General features: G+C 49.5%; 8 protein-coding genes across 8 annotated transcripts; 6 read left to right on the top strand and 2 right to left on the bottom strand.

Annotated features, from left to right (window-relative positions):
* Positions 1-3543: 3543 nt before the first annotated feature.
* Positions 3544-5001, top strand: N7496_011905 (SUN domain-containing protein; the record flags this gene model as incomplete). Its single annotated transcript, XM_056704818.1, has 2 exons — positions 3544-3882; positions 3964-5001. The coding sequence occupies 2 exons, from the start codon at positions 3544-3546 to the stop codon at positions 4999-5001; spliced, it is 1377 nt and encodes a 458-aa protein (XP_056550778.1).
* Positions 5002-5744: 743 nt separating this feature from the next.
* On the bottom strand, positions 5745-6889 carry N7496_011904 (uncharacterized protein; the record flags this gene model as incomplete). The annotated part of the gene is made up of 5 exons (XM_056704817.1): positions 5745-5938; positions 6003-6221; positions 6276-6383; positions 6441-6753; positions 6842-6889. The coding sequence occupies 5 exons, from the start codon at positions 6887-6889 to the stop codon at positions 5745-5747; spliced, it is 882 nt and encodes a 293-aa protein (XP_056550777.1).
* Positions 6890-8661: 1772 nt separating this feature from the next.
* On the top strand, positions 8662-9022 carry N7496_011903 (uncharacterized protein; the record flags this gene model as incomplete). The annotated part of the gene is made up of 2 exons (XM_056704816.1): positions 8662-8664; positions 8726-9022. The coding sequence occupies 2 exons, from the start codon at positions 8662-8664 to the stop codon at positions 9020-9022; spliced, it is 300 nt and encodes a 99-aa protein (XP_056550776.1).
* Positions 9023-9680: 658 nt separating this feature from the next.
* Positions 9681-11489, top strand: N7496_011902 (Zn(II)2Cys6 transcription factor; the record flags this gene model as incomplete). Its single annotated transcript, XM_056704815.1, has 4 exons — positions 9681-9972; positions 10079-10189; positions 10246-10723; positions 10784-11489. 4 exons carry the CDS (start codon positions 9681-9683, stop codon positions 11487-11489), a joined length of 1587 nt encoding a protein of 528 aa, XP_056550775.1.
* An 83-nt stretch (positions 11490-11572) lies between these two features.
* N7496_011901 (putative transsulfuration enzyme family protein) lies at positions 11573-12811 on the bottom strand (the record flags this gene model as incomplete). The annotated part of the gene is made up of 2 exons (XM_056704814.1): positions 11573-12604; positions 12656-12811. The coding sequence occupies 2 exons, from the start codon at positions 12809-12811 to the stop codon at positions 11573-11575; spliced, it is 1188 nt and encodes a 395-aa protein (XP_056550774.1).
* Positions 12812-13401: 590 nt separating this feature from the next.
* On the top strand, positions 13402-14172 carry N7496_011900 (FMN-binding negative transcriptional regulator; the record flags this gene model as incomplete). The annotated part of the gene is made up of 1 exon (XM_056704813.1): positions 13402-14172. One exon carries the CDS (start codon positions 13402-13404, stop codon positions 14170-14172), a length of 771 nt encoding a protein of 256 aa, XP_056550773.1.
* A 912-nt stretch (positions 14173-15084) lies between these two features.
* Positions 15085-16459, top strand: N7496_011899 (IST1 family protein; the record flags this gene model as incomplete). The annotated part of the gene is made up of 2 exons (XM_056704812.1): positions 15085-15105; positions 15311-16459. 2 exons carry the CDS (start codon positions 15085-15087, stop codon positions 16457-16459), a joined length of 1170 nt encoding a protein of 389 aa, XP_056550772.1.
* A 935-nt stretch (positions 16460-17394) lies between these two features.
* N7496_011898 (AP-2 complex subunit sigma) lies at positions 17395-19265 on the top strand (the record flags this gene model as incomplete). The annotated part of the gene is made up of 6 exons (XM_056704811.1): positions 17395-17943; positions 18434-18602; positions 18654-18693; positions 18732-18777; positions 18848-19078; positions 19164-19265. 6 exons carry the CDS (start codon positions 17395-17397, stop codon positions 19263-19265), a joined length of 1137 nt encoding a protein of 378 aa, XP_056550771.1.
* Between the last annotated feature and the right edge of the window lie 2071 nt (positions 19266-21336).

Below are 21336 nucleotides of genomic sequence, written 5' to 3'. Positions count from 1 at the left end.
TTGCTAGCTGGAATCCCTTAATTATCTAGTCTAAGATCTCTTTTGATGGGCTCGGAGGGCTATTTGACCGCCGTTTTAGTAGATCTTTTAACATAGAAGCTTGCTTGAATAGCTGAGCGGCGGTTTTAGGCGTTTGTGGTGTGAATTCGCTAGATCTGCTGATTGGCCGGCTGCTTGGTGGCGACGGAGTACGTAGAGAGATATTAAGCTTGTTAAGCACTCTCTCGGGGTCTAATGGTACTAGACCACTAGCTACGAAGCTATTTTTGATAGTGGGATTGGTTGATTGGAAGGCTTCTAGCCGCGCGTGCTAGTAATCCACTAAGAAATCGTGCTTGTCGATATAGTTATATCCTCTACGCGTAAGATCGCTAACGAACCGACCGTACGCGCGCTTAACCACTATAAAACACCCAATATCTAGTGGCTATAGTAGATGCGATGAATGCGTAGGCATACAAAGTGGTATAATATCGTTTTCTGCGCAGATTCGGTCGAATTGGGGTGTAAGATAGCTACCATGGCCATCAAGAATCAATAGTCGAAATCGCCCACGTACACGCGAATTCGTATATAGGATAAAGTGCTTTTGTAACCAGCGTAGACCAATCTCATCGGTAGTCCAGCCATTCTTTAAGACCTCGATTCGCCAGTCTTTCGGTAGGTTTTCGTTAAACCATCCTTCAATAGCTACTTTGCCTTTGAAGATAATACATGGCGGTAGTGAATAGCTATCTGCGTAGATTGCCTCGATTGCAGTAACCCATTCGCGATTTCCTGGTTGTAGAAGAGATCTCCGACCGTAGTATTCGGCGCGGGTAACTACCTTCTGCGAAGATATAAGACCCATTGCGAAGCCTGTCTCATCAAAGTTATAGATATCCTCTGGTTGTATACCGTTCTCGTCAATCACACTTTGTACGGTCGCGAACCACTGCCGAATCGATTTCGGATCTTCGTTTAGGGCTCTTTAGTAATCGTATCTTCGCGAGAAGCGTGTACGAAGCTCAGGACGGCGGTTGATGAAGGTTGATGACCAATTCTTTCCAACGGTAGACGGAGGGTAGCTACCGCGCGCGGCGAGTAGGATATTAGCCATTTCGGCTACAGTAGCCGGCCTAGGGGCTGCTCCACGCGTATCCATAGAGAGTATCCATTCAGTAAGCGAATCTTCTTCTAATTGTGTAAGTTTATGGCGTGGGTGGCGTCTCTCTGTCATAGAAACAACACCATGAGCGCGTGTTTGTAGTGTAGCGCGTGGTATAGCGTATAGCCTTGCTGCTTCGCGTATGGATTTCACACGACCATCTTTAATATCAGAAAGGGCTAATGAGATCTTGCCCTCTTGATTGGCCGATTTCTGCCGAGATTCAGAGCGAATTGGCGGCATGGTAGGTGGTTGAATTAAGTAGGTTGGTAGGAAGACGCGATTTTGGATGGGGTGGCCAGGGTAAGCGGGTGGTCAGGGTAGCCGGGAATTACGTTACCTACCAACCAAGGTCGCTGACTAAATGCCAAGCCTTCCACAGCCCTGGAGCCCCTGCCGGGGGCCAGGGCTGCCGCAGCTCCATGGGCATGGAGCCACTGGAGGTTCACCATTTCGAAGAATACCAAACTTGGGGAGAATCATGTTTGAAGAATATGTATAGGATTATGTCACCTCCGCGAGCCCATATCGCTTTGCTCAGGGATTTCACCACAAATCACGTTTACAAAGTAAGAATACCAGACTCGAGTAAAATTATTTACGAAGATATGTTGAGTATGTAGTCCAGCCGCACTGTACCATTTGAATTGCTCCAATTTATGGGGTCAAACATAGAGTCATGATCAGCGAGAAATATATTTTTGTAGCTCGAATAAGAGATGGTGGCCATTGAGTGTGAAGACGTGTGTCTCCAGGCTATAAGAAACAACAACTTCAGAGGTTGAGGTTGAGGGAACAACATGGAATCGGATATCTCCTCCTTCGCGTCTAATATCCAACTTCAGGCTCCCTCTGAGACCTAGACTAGTCTAAGGTGGAGAGGAAAGTTTTTGCCTCGTCAGGAGCGGGCTGTGTGCGCCTCAATTGAGGTCCCTGGGTGATTTTGACATAAAACGAAACCAGTTGTAGCCATCAAGACAGCATTCTCATTCCGCAGCTTGTCAATTCCATGCTCGCAGTGGAACAATTGTGAAACATCTTGCCCCCAGTTTCATGGCCAAGCTTTGGACAAGCTCGGAGCCCACAACGTTGCGATGTTCATCGCGGACCGCGCTCGGCATTCGAGAGTCTTGGCTGAACGGAAGGATGTCCGTAGACTCCGTCGACACGAGGTCCAGCTATTCCAGATTCGTCCCTGAGGGCATGGAAGCCCTAGCCGGGGCACACACGATGGTCCCATTGGACGGAATACGAGGCCTTCGAGATCCGGCTTCTGTCGTGATCAACAAGCCTAGATCACGAACGACCTGATGATTTTCATTGGGATAGACTGGCCATAGAAGATGGGAGGAGATGAAGCCCCGTTTTGCCGAAGCTGGATTCATGTGGTCTTTTGGAGAAGAGGGGCACCGCAGTGGGGGCGCCAATCATTTTATCATCATCAGGTCTCATTTGCTTTTTGAGTGTTGAATAATGATGAAGATCGGATGGTTTATTATCTTGCTGGAATAATTGGAAGGAAGATGAATTGCTGGTCGAGTGAAGTGGAAAGTACGGAGAACAATGTCGTGGTCAGGTGGTTTGTCGGTTTCTTCCCCTTCCACTTCCATTCGCCTCGACTTCCGCAACCCGCCGTTTTCCCTGCAACGAGAGAGCGATGATGAAGGGTTCATGCCCCACTGGATGCAATTTCTATAAGGTTATTGGCCTGCCTCCACTTGCCAAGCAGGAACCGCCGGGGTATCAAGACTTACCATTGGACAATAGTGGCACTACCCCTGACGCTAAACGACTAGTGGCCTCAACTAGCGGACTCATGTGGCTGCCCGCTAGTGGAGTTTTTTGCTCAGGGGGCAGCTGGCCAACTCGTTTGGTCCCTGAGGGTCTTTGGTGCCTTTGATTACCCCCAGAGAGAACTCTGAGAGACCCCCAAAATGTGCCCCCGAGGCATCGCGGAGAGTTCCTGAATGGGTAAAGTCGGCTCCATCAGGTTTGTACCCTGGGGCCAGTCAGGGTCTCTGCCTATCCACCAAACCCTGAACGGGGCTGCTCTTCTGCGATTCCATCCTAGATCGAGTTAGTGTCGTCACTCGTTGCTGGCCCAGTCACCCAGCACCGTGGTCGGGGCCTTTTTGGCCCTTTTTTTCCATGTTGTGCCTGTGGGCGCAGCGCGCGCTCTGTCCCTTTTCTGGTTGATCTGCCCATCTCATCCTGGCTCTCTCTTCCTCTCCTTTGACCTCATTCTCTGCGAGCTTCTGTGTCCCCTACACTCGGCCTTGGGCCATATTCCGTTCATTCACTCGTTTGATAACGCTTACATTCGTTTATTCACTCATTCTTGCGCCTCTGATTTCTGCGAACAAAAAACCCCCGAAAAGCTTCCCCATCTAGACATCATGAAGTTCGAGATTACTCCTGCCCGCGCGGCCGCGCTTGTCGCCCTCATTGCCAGCGTTGAAGCTGCGCACCACGCTCATTCCCACCACCATGGACACGCCCACGAAGCCCGCACTCTTCCGGAGACCAATACTCTTGAGAAGAAGAGTGGCCAGTGCCAGTTCCCCAGCGATGCTGGTCTGGTTGCTGTCACCCCCAGTGAGCAGAACGCGGGTTGGGCCATGAGCCCTAACCAGCCCTGCAAGCCTGGCAACTACTGTCCCTACGCCTGCCCTCCCGGTCAGGTCTCCATGCAATGGGATCCCGAGGCTACCTCTTACAGCTACCCCATGTCGATGGTAAGTTTTTGTACTACTGGATCCACCTGTCATATGCAAGGGGTGAAACGAGGGGGACATCATCGACTGACAGCCCTATAGAACGGTGGTCTTTACTGTGATGAGAGTGGTGAGATCCAGAAGCCTTTCCCCAGCAAGCCCTATTGTCAGGATGGTACCGGTTCTGTGCAGGCCCAGAACAAGGCTAGCAAGTCTGTGGCTTTCTGCCAGACTGTCTTGCCCGGTAACGAGGCCATGCTGATCCCAACCCTGGTCGAGGAGCTGTCCACTCTCGCCGTCCCCGGCATGTCCTACTGGTGCGAGACTGCTGCTCAGTACTACGTCAACGCTCCTGGTGTTGCTATTGAGGAGGCTTGTATTTGGGGCACTAGCGCCAACCCCGTCGGTAACTGGTCTCCCTACACTGCCGGCGCCAACACCGTTTCCAATGGCGATACCTACCTCAAGATCGGCTGGAACCCTATCTACCTGGAGCCCGCAACTCCCTTCCGTGATGTTAAGCCCGAGTTTGGTATTGAGATCCTGTGCGATGGCGATGGCTGCAATGGCCTTCCCTGCCGTATCGACCCTGCCACCATGGCGGTCAACGAGATGGATGCCCCTGATGTCTTCACCGGCGCTGGCGGTGCCACTGGCTGTGTCGTTACTGTTCCCTCCGGTGCCAAGGCCAACATCGTCGTTTTCGACGTTGGTGGTAGCTCTTCCAGCGAGACTGTCTCGGTCTCTACCAGCTCGGCTAGCCACACCAGCACTAGCAGCACCGTCGCTCCTACCACTACCTCGACCACTGAGACCCCGTCCTCCACCTCTTCTGCGTCCTCTACCTCCTCCGCTGACTCCACCTCGACTGACGACCTTACCTCCTCTGCTGATTCTTCCAACACTCGCCTACCCAAGTCGAGCCCTACCATCAGCTACACCTACCGCCCTCATGTATTCACCGGTTCCGCCGAAATCTCAATGGCTTCGTCTGCTTCTTCCGATTCTTCGGCTGCTTCTGCAACTGGCTCTGCCGCCGCTGCCAGCACTTCTGCCGCTCACAACGGTGCTGCCTCCACCACTTTCTCCATCATGAGCGTGGCACTCGGTGCCGTGGCTGCCCTGGCCCTGAACTTCTAGATCAGACCTAGGATGGGCGTATCGCCGACATGAATCCTCGCAAATGTACAAATGGCTTGCGAGCGCACTCATTCACCAGAAAACGTCCTCACTGGATCTTCACAACCGCAGACATGCATCGTTTTGATTTCTCTGCACCTAATTTTTTCACTTCTAATACCCCCATTTTCTACGATTCTACCGCATTCCCGATGGGAAAGCGCACTTTTAACTCATGACGACTCTTCCACGTTGCCATTTTTTCAAGCTTTTACGACATTACACCCCCATATATCCCTTGTGGCTCCTCAGCCCTGTTTTTTTATTTCTGTTAAGTATCAGCTTTTTTGTTATCTATTTTTTCTTGTATTTTTTTTCTACCTGTGCATTGGGTCTTGTTTGGGTCTACGTTCGATGACCGGTGATGTTTTTGAGCCGAGCGAGTTCGGATGGGGTCTTTGGTTGGACATAAAGAAATAACTGGTTTTCAAATCAACTTTTCACAGTTTACAGTTCTTCCTGATGCATGTCTTTGCTGGTTTGAGCTGATACCAGATGGGATGTGTACAAGTAGATTGTACGTTTCGGTGTCTACTTTTAGGATATGGCAGTATAAATGGCAGTACACAGTTTGGCCACTGATAATAATTCAATAATTTTTATGCCTTATTCTCATTCCACGGAGATGTACGAAGTATACTGCTTTCATGTGGATACCTTGATATGATCCATCCCCCAGCCAGCGAGTCCGCTTGAGATATCCCTCAGGACTCCCCAGCAAGACCTTCAGCCTTTTCAATCTCTTCTCTACCCAAGCACCACTTGTTCTGTAAAGCAGTGTCCAGACTCATCGCATACACATCCTTGGGCCACCATTCACCCCAACTAGTGAGGAAAATCTGCTCCGGATCCGCAGGAATGTCGCTGCGAGTAAAAGCGGCAAGAAGGCTTTGAGCACCTATTCAATATGTGAGAAGTCATCTTCAGGAATAAGTCCTCGAACATGGCGCCAACAATCTCACCTTCGGGAATCGTCTTAGCATCGGGCATATCCATACTCAATCCTATGTCCGTGGCGAGCTTGGTGTCGGGAACCAGACCGGGAGAAACAGCCACGATGGTGCACTCTGGCAGATGACGACGCCAGTAGTGAGCGCCCAGCAGCTGGACGAACTTGGAGCCGCAGTAGACTACTCTTTTACCGGCGCCAGAGTTTGCCTTAAGGTCGACATCCAGTGTTTCTTGAGTTGAAACTTAGTTGGCACTCTTGACTCGGATCTGGCAAGGTAACTTACTAGGATCCTGCCCCCGCACATTGCGGATTGCCCCGGAGGAAACGAAGATAATGCGTGTCTGAGAGGCGACCAAGGTCTCACGGATCAAGTGGACCAGATAATGCTGGGCTGGTAAATTGTCAGAGACCATCCAATTCCCATGAGTGCCAGGCGATTGTAACTTACCGAGATGATTCACAACATACCCATCACACCATTGAGAACCATTCGGACCAGGCCCACTAGCATCATCATGTGTACCAGCAACCAAGAACAAATAATCAATCTTGCTCCGACCAAGCTGAGCAAGAGCCTTCTGAACGAATACCTGCACACTACGCAAATCCTTCAGATCAAGCGGCAGAATGTGAACAGAGTGCTTAGTAGAATCGAAGCTGAGCGCGTCATACGCAGCCTGAGTTCTCTTTGTATCCCGAGCACCAAGGATGAAATTGTACGGCTCGGACTTTTCAAGTAGTTGCTTGACAGATTCGAATCCCTATTGATTATATTAGACCCATGTAGAGGAGAATGACACCATCGGATGCCAATCAGAAGAGACTGCTAAGAGGGTTCGTGGGTCTTACCAGGCCTGATGAGGCACCCGTTGCGATAACGGTCTTTGTGTTGGACATTTTGTTTCTCAAGTAGAATTTGGATATATTGACAATATAATGTACACTGTACTGAAAGATGAGATTGATGCTGTTGGATTCCAGTCTGACACCGCTGCCCCTCCCCCTCGGCTTACAAAGCGATCGCGTGGGGATGCCAGGAGTGACCGAGTTGACGTCATGTAAAAGGTTGCACCTTGATAGATGAATTATAAACAATTTGAATAGCATTGATCAGTATTGGATTATATTCAACTCAAAGAAGATGTTTAAACTATTCTTCTAATTGATGTGGTGTTTGGCTAAAGAGTTGTTTCCGGTCAAAGCTTTCAGTGCCCCTCCTTGACTTTCAGCCTTATGCACATCAAGTCTATATTGAATAGCCTCGCTCTAGCGCTTTTCTGTGTCAAATAAGAACCTAAAAGCTTATGGATCCTGACCTGGTGGGGCACACATACATACCAATTAATTGCAAAATAGAATTATGCGACAATTGATTTTGTAGTGCGATTTTTTGTATTTTTCTTTGTGTTCCTTAAGACGCCTTGGTTTGCGTAGGGATTGAATTGATAGTTTTACTGAATTAATAGACAAGACCTACCTGGGGGTTTTTGGTGTATTAATGGGTCTCAACAATTCGAAGAACCTCAGATCTATCGTCTTGGCTCCTATTTCAGTCTCATCGTACGCATGGATGATCTGAGGTTGAATGATGAGGGGTACAAGATACCCATACACTATATTGGGTTGGGTGTATGAATTGATCATGTGTAGATTTAGGTAGAATCTGGATATGTCAGACCCGCCATCATGATAGGTATCTTCGGAAATGTCATATATTCAGCAATACAAAAGCCACCGTCCGAGATCTTTATAAACTCAGAGGTGAGATAGTAATATGAGACTTGCTTTCACGATGATTCTTCCGACCAATGGGACACGGAATTGAGTGACTTCACTTGGGAATTAGTCGTTATCCAAGACTAGTTGACCATCAGAAAGTAGGACGAGAAATATAATCTTAGGCACATAACCCGAAGACCACCAATCTAGACTCCGTGCTGTTGCACACGTGACAGTAGTTTGGCCCCATGGACTTATATCGGACAAACCATACACATTCGACCAGACAGAGCTTGGCAAGCAATGTATCTGGACATCGATTTGGCGGTGCCAAATCAGATTAGGTCCCAGGACCGACATCGGGGGACTAACCGCGCACTTGGTCCAATCGCCAGAGTCGTATGTCGAGTATGCAACGCAATCTTCTAGTGAGCCCCAGTCAGATTTTCCCCCAGGGGTTTTTAGACGGAGAATAGCGCATGAAATTGGAGCTATTGGAGAACGAGCCCTGTGTGTCAGCTCTAGAGTCAGCTTTGGCTGGATCTTTTCGAGAGAAACGACAGTAAGCTAGTCCCAAAGAACAACTAGCGTAGTGGAGCAAATCAGGGAACGGCGTGTTGTGGTTGGCCGGCTCGGTTTCTGACGTCACAGCTCGCAAAGAAGAGTCGCGCGATTCCTATTTGGGGTAGTATAAGGCTCTAAGTTTGGATGGATGGGTTTGTCGTTGCACTTTTATCGGCTTTGCGTGTTTCAGTACCCCAGTCCTATCTTTGGATCACACGCGAGATGCTGCGTGGGCGAGTGGAAATTAGTCTCTGTAGGGCCCCTATATAAACCGTGGTCTCGCACATTGAGGCACACTATCACTGTTGTCTCGAAGCATCAATCGCGATATCCTATACACCCTATCAAAGGCAATCAATCTATTTGAAAAAAGGCTAAAATCTAAAATGGTGGGTCTTCTCCGGTAACTGTTACGAAAATCGATTAAACTAATACCCATCGCTACTACAGGCCCCAGTCATCGCAAGCGCAATGGATGCCACAACAGAGCTCCTCAAACGTGATGCCAGTTCACCATCAAACTATCCTCTCTATATCTTCGCTATCATTGCTGGTTGCGTGGCGTTTGTCCTCATTGGGTGCGCCATCTGGACTATGTACCATGGAATAGAAGACAAAGAATTCCACGATGTCGGTTATGAACAACGGAAATATATGCGCGAAGTACGACAGAGAAACGTCAACAGTCTCGCCGTTACTGCAAAAAGGCCTGATATGATCATTCCTGTTGAGCAATTGAACTATTGAGGACCCCGCGGTTGGGTACGGGTGGATCGATGGGTTGACGTTCCTCGAAGAAACGAGCATTACAATTGGCGTTCCGGTGATTTACTTTTTTTATTTGATGAGAAGCTACATCTGAAATCTTTGGCTTTTCAAGCATTGCGGGGATTGGAAATGGAGAACACGATGGGTTTCTAGGGGTTTGCATTATGGGGTAGGATTGAGATGGCGCTTGTTATGAGCATCGAGTGCTCGGACTGGACTGGAGGACTTCAAGTCACAATTCCTGTTTCCTTTGTCTCGATTACAATACTTCTACTATATTTCTCTCTTAATTTTTTTTCCTTATTATACACTTGTTGGATCTATTTCAGTGGATTATTCTCTGTCTCTCTAGGGCCCGCACACGAGTATCTCACAGTATGAAGAACGAACTTGACATTCCACCCGATATAAGCCCACTTATTTATCAGCATTACCTTCTGAGATTGCCAGCGCATTTCTAATCCCCAGAGTTCACCATATTCTCCTTCTTCGCAAGATACTTGTGGCCGCGAATAGGAAGCCCCGCCAGTGGATCCACTTCCTCGGCTCAGTCAGCAAGACGACTCGGGCCCATCCACCATCTACACGCCTTTTACCCCATCGATTCAATGACTTGCAACTAGACACTCCATCTACGATGGATCGCAGGATTCCCAATCCATGCTATACCTGCCGCAACCGGCGCATTCAGTGCGACCAGTCCGGGGTGCCTTGTGGCAAATGCCAAAAGGCAGGGCTGGAATGTCTCGATAAACGGCCCTTCAAATGGGTCAAGGGCGTTGCGATTCGCGGGAAGTTACAGGGACACTCATACGAAAATGCGACTCCATCTTCTGCGATAGTGAAAGATAAATTTGTAGGTCCTGCGAATCCAAAGCGTGCACTGGTACAGGCCTCGGTGCGGCGCGATCGGCGGTTTGATACTCTAGGTAAGGTCAACCTTGGACTCTAATTGCTTTTCCCCACAAAGTTGGGCAATACATCTACCCAATACTTGGGATGCGTGATTAACAGAACTCTGATGCGGGTATACAGTGACCACCTCTGGCAGTAGCTCTTCGTCATCCTCACCAGGTCCCTCATTAATCATTCAAGATCCAACCTTTTCAAGTTTGGATAAGACCTCAAAATACTATATCGATTACTGTAAGCCCCTGAAATTGGGTTAACACTTGACACGATTCACTAAAGAATTACCGCAGATAATGAACGTATCTGCGAGCTTTTTATTGTATACGACACCGAGAGAAACCCTTTCCGAAGCCTCATACCCCTCGGCTTGGAAAACCCCGTCTTAATGAAAGCTCTCCTCGCCCTTGCAGCACGGCATCATGTCAACAAGGGCCAATCTTTCCATGAGCCAGAATCACCAACGTCGCCACAGCTTGTCACTGCGAACCGCCATGCGCTTGCCTTCAAGCATCAAGCCATGGAAGCACTATCAAAGTCATTGGCAGACCCCAAGATATCAAAACAGGATACCACGGTGGCCAGCATATTTCTTCTGGTATTTCTAGATCTACTAGAGTCTGGAAGTGATGGGTGGAATTTCCACTTGGAGGGCGCGAAAAATTTAATCGCATCCACTTATCCTCAAAATGATTCTCAGGCTGGCATAAATCACGGTCCGGGACAGACAGTTCAAGAAATTCGTGCTTTCATCACCAAGCAAATAAAAGTGTCAGTCCACACAAAACTCCATGCTGATTATTCTCAATTCTAACAATCTCTTTATGGCAGCATTGAAACACTTGGAGCCACCTTCTTACGCCCAAAGTTATTATCCTACTTCGCCTCCTTCGAGCAACAGGAACTCCAACTCCAAGAATCCATCGAAAGTTCTTTTGTTGGATGTCCAGAATACCTGTTGAGCGTGATGCAACTACTATCCATGCAAAGGGATATCATATCGGAACTCCGCCAACTCGGTCAAACCGCTATGGAGTCACACATCAAAGAGACAAAATCCCTGCTTGAAATGACACAGAATTTTGACTGCTATGCTTGGGCGTCTGGCCTGCAACAATCACGTACACCTTCGCCAAGCGAAATCATCAGTCTCTGCTCGCTATCTCGGTCTTATAAGCTCGGTACTTCAATCTATGGAAGACGCATTCTCGACGCTATGACTGGAGAAAAGACAGTACTTGATGACACTGTTGCTGAACTGCTGGGATTGATCGACTCATTGCAGAATGACCGCGTTATGTTCAAGTGCGTCCTCTGGCCCATCTTCGTCGCTGGTTTAGAGTGCCAATGGCAACTTCAACGAGAATTCCTTATTGCCTGCGCAGAACGATTTTGGGACATTACCAACTGTCTAAATGCAGTCAACGCTGCGAAGATCTTGCAAGAATACTGGCGTCAAGTAGATGCCTCTGGACAATCCCAGTCGCGGTGGATCTTTGATATTGGCCGTCTAGGTCGGGATTGGCTCTGGATTTAGAGGGGAAACACACATGAATCATGATTTATGACGAGATGAACTTGAAGAATTACTATATATACAGAATAAATCTACTTTTAGAACTACTGAGCACCCGCAAGGGCCTTGAATGCTCGCAACAAGTCATTCTTCAGGTCCTCCCAATTCTCCAGACCAACGCTGATCCTCAACAATTTCCGATCCACCCTGGCATCAGACAAGGCTCGCCACTCGATCAAAGACTCAACTCCACCGAGACTCGTTGCATGCTGGAAGAAATGCAGTTTGCTCGGCAGGGTGCGAGCAAACTCTTCACTATGCAAAATCACGGAGAAGACGGGACCGAACCCGTTGGGCATCTGCTTCTTCAACCACGGCTCATTCTGGAGACTGGCATGATAAATCTTCTGTAAAATAGTCTGAACAACAGCCTCGTCCGAGCCCGGTGCAGGAGAAGTAGCATTCAAAGCACCTTGGAGCCATAAAATCACCTTTGCCGAGTTCTCACTCGCCCGTTGTACACGAACCTCGAGTGTCCGCAGACTCCGTGCACCAAGCCATCCCTCCAAATTTCCCAGGACATTACCCAAAGCCATCCGGTCCTCGAAAAGCTGCTTAGCCCAGTCATCCCGCTTTACTGCAAGAACGCCACAGAGCATATCGCTGTGTCCGCCGAAATATTTCGATCCCGAATGCATGACAATATCAGCACCCCACAGGAAAGGATCTTGCAAACCCGGAGGTGCAAAAGTGCTGTCAACAATAAGGAAGGCTCCTCGGGAATGTGCCTTTTGAGCATACTCTTCGATGTTGTAGGCTGTCCCGAATGGGTTGATTGGGGTCTCGAGCAGGATGACATCGCCTTTGCTCAGACTCTCCGCGGCGCAGTCAATGGGGAGCTTCTTAAGACCCGAGAGGCGAGAGACCACGGAGATGACTTCGTGACTGCCGTGGTAGCCTTCGCCGACTGATATCTGCCGGGGGTTTAGGAGTGTCAATGCAGCGTGTAGAGCTGCTAGGCCTGTGGAATAGCTCACAGCATGGCCTTTGAGAAGAGGGGAGAGAATGGCTTCGAAGCGAGTGGCATTTGGTGCAAACTCGCGAGAGTAGACGTAGTTTTTTCCGTTGAATTCCGCCTGTTGAAGTGTCAGTCTAAGTGACTTGTGCAAGTTGCTGTATCTACGTACGACTGGGTCCTCTGATAAAACCAGCTCATCTGGGTTGTTCGAATATCTGAATGTTGTAGACAGATGGATCGGAGGTGCAACATCGGGCACCATGTTCAAGCGGTCATCTGCATGCAAGGCCTGAGTGGCCGGATGGCTATCGTTGAGGGGTGCCATTGTGCTCGGGAATTCTCGCCCGAGAGAGAATCCAGTTGAAATAATGTCAATTGAAAATGACTCAGAAGTACAGGAAAGATCTTTTGCAGTTCTTGATGGAACTATCTATATATGGCATCCCTCGTAGTGACGAGATGCCCCACTCCCGTCAAGTTCCTAAAACGGCAGTCCATCCACGATTCCGATTGGATGATGAAGATGCCCCTCGAGCCACTTGATTCTCGCCCACTTCAAAACTGTAGTCTATTCAACCATAGAAAATATAGAAGAATCTAGTCAAACTCATTTTACTTTCTAAGCTGGGTTTAGGCTATATCGAATTCTGCACGCCCTACCGGCCATACGGTTCCGCTTCCGACTAACAGTATACTGTATTTCTTGATAAGCCAAAGAGTCGTAGTGGGTCATTCGGCGAACTGGCCCAATAAGCAAGACCGAAAATCGAATCATGGTGTTCTCCGCGGGGTTTGCCTGGTATTGGTCATATCAAAATCGAAGTGTTATATAAAGACCCATACGTTGACTCACTCGTACACAATCACATTTACAGTCTGATTTTTCTCTGTTGCTCTCCTTCACCAGCACCAGCCATGTATCTCCGCGCCGTCCACGCAGAGTCCTCTACAAAGGCTCTCTTCGAATTTATCAAGGCCAATCCTCTAGGCATCATCACCACCGCCATCCCATCTTCCACCCACCACTTCATCCAATCCAGCCATGTACCCTGGGTCCTAGACGTGTACACGGATGACCCCGAAGCACCAGTCAAGGGCCGTCTACGCGGCCACATGGCCCGACAAAACCCCCAATGCAAAGCCATGATGGAAGCATGCACCGCCTCTGGCACAACAAAACTGCAACAAGACGTAATGATCCTATTCACTGGCGCTGCCCACCACTACGTGACGCCCAAGTTCTACACCGAGACGAAGCCCGATACGGGCAAGGTCGTTCCAACCTGGAACTATTCTGCGGCCCAGGTCTACGGCAAGGCTACTATTTACTTTGACTCGGCAGCCCCGGAGACATCGGAGTATCTCTCACAGCAGATTCATGATCTTTCGCAGATGTGTGAAACTTCTGTTATGGGGTATACGGGGAAGGATGGGAAGCCTGGTCCGTGGAGTGTGGCTGATGCGCCGGAGCGGTATATTGATATTATGAAGAAGAATATTATTGGGATTGAGGTTTCGATTGAGAGTATTGGGGGTAAATTCAAGATGAGTCAGGAGTTGGGACAGGGGGATCGGGAGGGAGTCATTCAGGGTTTTGGTAATCTTGGATCGGAGGTTGGGACTGAGATTGCGGAGTTGGTGAAGGAGCGTGGAGAGATGAAGGATGCTGAGAAGAATAAGCAATGATACATAGTAGCCAGTGAGAAGAACAATGCATAGACGGGGATACATTCTCCATTCTTTTGTGTTCAAAGTGTAAGTATTGACTTGTGCATGTGTCTATATATCATGACCAGAGCAACCCTAACTGCAGGTCTGCTGTACTGTCCATTGAACAAAGATTCTAGTATTCTGGTTAATTAATGAACCATTACGCACTAATGAACTATGAATAATGGTTGTATACCAGCCACACTCGTCCCCACCACTAAATCTCAGCCGTGTTCCCTTTTCACGGCAGTTACATCCCACCCTCTTCCAAGCAACCCGTACCTTCCTAAACATCTCAAATTCAATTCCTTATGCCCCCCGTTTACCATTCCCCCTTAACCAAATTGCCCCTGTGGTTGAGTGGTTAACGCATGTGTTCACCATCCGCCAACGCTCAGCCGTTGCGCCGGAGCGAATCGCGTCACTTGGCCTCTGGTATCTTGGGGCCGATCTTCGGAGGAGCTTGCTTGATATACCTCTAGGTGCACCATCCCTGGTTGTTGGGCGATTTGGTTCTTCTTTTTGTGTACTTTTTTGATTACTGATTGTCTTGTTCTTTGAAGTTGAAGGCCGAGACTTGGGGTTTGATATTGAGGGTATTCCCAGCTGAGGGAGCCGGCGAGGTCTAAACTCTGGGCGGCCGGGGTTCGAATCGGAGGATGCGCGGATGTGATACGCATGATACATTTTGGTAGTACCTTTATAAAAAAGCTTACTTGATTACAAACTGTTTTCACAATTTTTTTGAATGGGGATATACCGAAACTGACTTTGTATACTTGTGGTGGATTCAGGATTGGCTGTTTGGACCCGCAGCAGCCTAATCCCCCCATTCCCCGCCTCTCATGGACACTCTCCCTCTCACTCATTCCACCAACACCCTCCAATATGCCTCCCTCGGCGCAAACGGTAAGTGTCCAGCCAGTGCTTGCGATCATGTCATTTCTACACACATCTTCCCTCTGTACACTTCCCTCATCGCCCTCGTACTCGTGGTGTCTACCCCGCATTGTTATCATGACCCCCCTCTCTCTTGTACCACGCGTCCTCTATGAGCTCTTCGCAAGCAGCCGAGCCAAATTGACAGAGAGGAAACTAATAAAGAGCTTAACAGACCCGATTAGTTTCCACTCTACGACTCCTCATCCCACGCCTCCGCCTTCTCCAGAAGAAAGACACCGCATCCTCCGTCGTCCAACGCCGCGAACTCTCCCAGCTTCTCAGTGAGAACCGCGAGGCCTCCGCCCGCATCCGAGTCGAAAATGTGATCGCGACAGACATCGCCGTCGAGGTGATGGAGATGGTCGAACTATACTGTGAACTGCTGTTGGCGCGCGCAAATGTACTGGACCAACTAGCCTTTGGCGAGAAAGGAACGCGCGCGAGACTGCGCGCCAAGGAATTGCTCAAGAAGCAGACTCTAGCTCAGTCTGGAGAGAAAGCATCGACGACTGCTGCGCCCGAGTCCTCCGGTTCTCGCTTTGGGTTCTCGTGGTTGGGAGGGTCGCAGAAGAAGGAGGCGAGCACGGTGGCTGCGACTAGTCCTTTGGAGGGTGCTGGGGAGCTTTCGGAGGAAGAAAATGCATACATGGATACCGCGTTGGATGAAGCCGCCGTTGCGGTCTTTTATGCCTGGCATCGGTTCCCGCATGAGTTGCGCGAGCTCACTATGCTTCGCACCATGCTGGGTGAACGGTATGGCAAGGAGTTCATGACCTTGGCGCAGGATAACAAGGTGGATACGGTCAAAGTTCCAGATCGACTTCTCAAGGGACTGAGAGTGCGTCCGCCGACACAAGAATTGGTTGAAAGCTATCTGCGAGAGATTGCAAAGGCGTACGGTGTCGACTGGCCTGACGGAGAGGATCTGGACATCCAAGAAGAGCTTGGTGATGCACCGCCAGAGTTTGTTGATGATACTCAGGATGGAGATCAGGGCGGTGATTTACCTCAGACTCCAAGGAAGCAAAATGCAGACCCTGCATCAGGACCGAACCTCTCAGAGGCAAGACGGGCCTCGGAGACGAGCGAGCTGAATAAAGCGACTCCCCCACGCGGCCCTGCTGCACTGCAAGGACGCAGCCCAGTCAGTGTTGCACCGCCAGCACCAAGGACTGATAACCCGAACCCTCGGGTCAAGGTGCCGGGTTCTGAGGAAGATGGAGGGGGTGCTGCTAAGAAAGGTGGCAAGACCAACAACAGTGGAATCCCCGAGCTGGATGAGTTGACGCGAAGATTTGCGGATCTGAAGAGGAAACCTTGAGGATGCAGCCAGCCGATCAAAGTTCTAGGTGTGTTGCTCGATATCTCTTATGAGAATGTATTTCCACGGCTTCCACGTTTACTTGAGAGGACCTCGGGCTTTGTTGGCATCTCGGTCAAGGAGTTGCAGGAGTTTCTGTCATTGCAAATTTATTTACCATAGCCTCATCGGTTGTTATGCACGATTGTTTGTTTCTGAGTAAATGTTCGCCTCGGTCTACCTAGCCTTGCATGAGTTAGCTGGGTTTTAAATCGAACCTAACAGCTTCAACACAATCGTCGGCCACTTTTACCTTTACGACGGACGTTCTGATAATCGAAATGGTGGTGTGTTATGTAGGAATATATGTCTAGGCAATCCCAATTGCCAACCTTAACATTGTCTAGAAACAAACCACCCTCGATATATTTTGGATCCAGGATCTTAGATCTACTGTTGCAAGAGGGGCGATCTCAGATCGATACAATCGAGCAACCTTAAACAGCTCCCCACCCAGCCACCCGAACCCGACAACACGGATGGATCCAAAGAAGGGTCAATCTCGAAACATAGGTACCAAAATTCCAATATCTCGACCCAAGAGACAGACTAGATGCAGATGTCAAAAGTGTCAGACGCAAGTGTCAACGATAAATCGGGGCCCGTTGGAGACTAAAAGCGGGCCCCAAGCCGGAAAAGGGAAACTGCAGTGGTGCCAAAATCCGATGCATCACAGCGGACTCCTCGTAACAACAACTTTTGGAGCTGGGACCTCCTGCGCCCAACCATGTCGCAATTTTAACATGCTCTTTTTCTTCCTTCTTCTTCTCTCCTCTACAGCTACAGTCTGCGACGACATCTCCCGCGACAATCTAGCATTCCGCTAGCGCAACATCCACACCTTTTCCTTCCCCGATCTCTCCCCCGCCTCTCCTCTACACTCACCAACAATCCAAATGCCCGTGTACATGCTCCACGGCTTCCGGTGGCCCCGCGCGGGCTTCACGGGAATCCGCGTATACATCGTCCTCAATAACCTCGAAGAAGCCGCAGCAGAGTACCTCCAACAACCGCTGACAACGGAGCTCGTCACGGAATCCCTCAAGAAAACACAAGCCGACCTCATGCCCCGACTCCCAGAGCTGCAATTCATCGAGCAGTACGACCCGCAAGACGAGTCCACCAACACCGTCAGCCAGGACTATGCCTACGTCGGCGCCAAGGTGGTGACCATCCCGGATGGTGCGGGCGCGAGTCCGGGGTTGAATATGTCGGATGTCGTTGAGCAGGGGTCTGGGTTGTCGCCTGATGCGACGGAAGCGCTGGAGGCGTTGCGGGATCGGTTGGCTCCTGGTGAGAAGATCGGTTGGTTTATGGTTTATAATGGGGATCCGGATCGTTGGTTTCCGCCTTCGGAGGATGAGGATGAGTATGAGGATGAAGAGAGTTATGTGGATGAGAAGTCGGATAGCCAGACGGAGCCGAGTACGCCACAGAGTTATACGGTAGGTTCCTTGTGGGTGTGAATTCTTTCTTGGAGTACATGGACTAACTTGGCATCTTTCAGGCTCGACTGACTCGACTGTTCAATCGCATGAGCGCTTCTGCAGCCTCGTGAGCTGAAGGACTTACCCTCCACTCCTGTACCACAATTCGACCTCGATCCCAACGATAATGATCTCCAGTCATCCGACTTTCTCCGGATAGTCTGTACTCTAGCATGGAGAACGGAGACACTTTTGAGAAGTTTAACGATTCCTATGCCTTATGTCTGTCGATACTTTTGTCTGTCTGTGCGAGTTTTGTCTGCACTTTTATATATCACCTTAAAAGCGTTCCCTCCATACCTCTTTACCTGCTTATTGGAATTGTATCCTATTTAAAGTCATCTAAATTGGCGTACTTGTACTCCGGAATATTATTCTAGTGCCAAATCAATGCACCTATAAACCTCGCATGCGTTAGCCATGCATTACACTGATAGTGTCCACATAGGCGGTGAACCCCGGCAATATGGAGAGGGGGAGCTTCGCGATAACGGAACCAGCGGAGAATCCTCCCCAGCTTGCGCGCCCACAAGAAACGAGCTTCACCGATGCTGGCCAGGTGAATTCTTTTGGTCTTGCAAAATGGTTCTATCTTTCATTCTCGTGCAGAATCGCCAGTGAGTACCGACTACGAGGACTCGAGACTTGCCGTGCTGATGAGGGTATAGGGGCAAAACGCGCCTGGCGAAGTGGTACGCACCGTACAGCGTGAGTGACCACCCCATTCTCAATCAAAAAATCAACAGCTTACACTGGATTCAGGATGAAGAAAAAGTCAAATTAAAGGGCGAGGTTCGTGTCGCCGCAACGCACCCGGCTAGCTCACTCGACCGGAACACCCAACTGACTATCACCACCACAGGTGCATCGCCTCGTCGCTCCCCGAGACCAGAAATACCAGTCGAATTTCGTCGAGTTCCGCCGCAGCACAAAGATCGTGTACCGCCGATACGCCGGATTGTTCTTCTGCGTTTGCGTGGACGCTAATGACAATGAGCTTGCGTACCTGGAGGCTATCCATTTCTTCGTTGAGGTGTTGGACCAATTCTTTGGGAATGTGTGCGAGTTGGATTTAGTTTTCAACTTTTACAAGGTGCGTGCATGGGATGGGTGATTGGATGGGGGTGTCCGGATGGAAGAGTTGCGTTGAGTGATAATACTGATTCGGGAATTGTTAGGTCTACGCTATTCTGGACGAGGTCTTTCTTGCCGGCGAGATTGAGGAGACGAGTAAGCAGGTTGTGCTTACGAGACTTGAACATTTGGATAAGCTGGAATAAGGAGGCGTTGCGGCGAGTGCATGAGACCAGCTTCTCGACATCGCACATTTGGTCTTGAGATTGCATTGAGCGCATCAAGTCATGGGCATGGAGTTTTTTTGTGTTTTAATTTCCGGGATTGGCGCACTACTTACTTACTATTGGGATTGGGAACATATTGTGTTATTGCAAGTTGATTAATTTGCGAATTGTGTTATCTGGTCCATAGGCGTTCAGGAGAACCAAAATGATGCCATAGATATGGAAAAACATGCCATCACTTTGGGGTAAATGTCGAAATCACCAACCAATCTGGAGACCCTGCCAAGACCTAGACCCCTTCGTATTCTCTCCTTTGACTCTTCGTTTATCCTCCCAGGGTTCTGGGGGTCCCTGATTTTGAGGGTTCAGGTACCCGTACCCGTATAGCGCTCTCCTTCGGTTCCTCCAGGCTCCCGCGATCGATCCCCAACTGCCGATTTACAATGCCGTCGATGCACATGGCGGGGACAACGTCCCAATGGAGCGCATGGTTTAAAGGGGATTGGAGGTGGAAAGATGTTTAAATCAACCTCGTGGTTCCATCGAAAACATGACTGGTTTCCTAAACCGTCCTGGGCTCGGGGTGAGGTGATCGTGCTCATCGATGGCGAACACTACAACGTGGTCTTGGCGTTGACCATATATTGCACGCTTACCTCCCCTGATAGACTTGGGGTTGGGGTTGAGAAGAGATTTCTCTCTTATTTTGTTTATCCTCTTGGGTTGGTTGGTTGACCTTGTGGTCAAGTCAATTGAAAGAGATGATCATTATGAGGGTGCGATGACATCCAGAGACTGCCACCTAACATGAACACTTTCTACGGCTAACCACCACACGGGAACAGCAATACCTCCCTAAGGTCAACCACTAACATGCTAACCAACACACTATATCAATACTTACACACCGCTGCAATGACCAGACACCATTGATACTGATCATCCTGATCAACCAACCCACTTGCTCAATAACCATGTCCAGACTATGGAGTCTCTCTCTCATCATGAGCGAAATATGCTCCAGCACGGGATGATCAGTCCGACAAACGGAAAGACACTAACGAAAAGGAAAAAAAGCCTCATTCACACCATTTCATCTCCCAGCAGAATGCAATCTCCGACGCTTCCTCGTGGCCAGACATACGGCGCCTCATCCGCATCTCCGCGACAAATTGGGTTCACTGCCCTCCTGAACTACTCCATTTGGAGTATCTCTATCCTAGAACCTTGAACCACCGGGTTTATCCTTTCGATACAAATGAAAACACAACAAAACCATCTCGAATTGATTATCGGGTCAAGGGTATATTGGATTTGTCTTGGCAAGTGGACATTAGTTCCCCGCCCAGGCCTCGACCACGAGCAAGACCTGTCGCCGGCAATCAAACAATGGAATTTCAACCAATCTGCGGAGCCAACCGGTGGAGCACCACGAAAAACGCCACTACAGGCCTCTTTTCCGGACGGAGTCAAGTCCACGGCTGGTTTTCTGGTGGCTTTGGAACTTGGAGGTTCGGTACGCGCCCCTCCAACAGGATTAGGAAAACTATCATGTGTGATGATCGGCTGGGAACTGGGACTGAGTTTGAAGGGGAACGTGTGTTGCTATCAGTCCCGCAGTTCTTGATAACCTCTGAAGGTCACGGGCACCCGTCGGAGAACCAAACAAGAGGGTTATCAACTGGATTTCATCAATTTCCTACACCCTACGGAGTACATTGATGGGAAAATGTGACACGGATACGACCGAGACTAACACACCCAAGTGCAATGTCCAATTGCCAACACTACTCTGTCCAGCTCCTAGACTCGGGCCAGAGTTTCAGGAACCTCGCATTCCCCACTGGCCAAAGTGTACGCGTTGCCCTCTGCCGAGCCCCACCAATCAGCACGGGCAGGGGCACGGATCGTCCTCTCCAGAGCCCGGAACAAATCTCGTTTGATCGTCGATGGAGTTTGACCGGAGCAGTACACGGTCGCCCTTTGACTAGTGAGATTTAGTTTACTGGGAATTGGGGGACTTGCGACGGGGCCTACGCGGTGTATCGGG

Source organism: Penicillium cataractarum, assembly GCF_028827025.1.
Source record: "Penicillium cataractarum strain IBT 29864 chromosome Unknown utg000009l, whole genome shotgun sequence".
In the NCBI taxonomy this organism is placed as follows: Eukaryota; Fungi; Ascomycota; class Eurotiomycetes; order Eurotiales; family Aspergillaceae; genus Penicillium; species Penicillium cataractarum.
The sequence above is the reverse complement of the archived record's forward strand: the minus strand, read 5'-3'. Positions and strand labels throughout refer to the sequence as shown.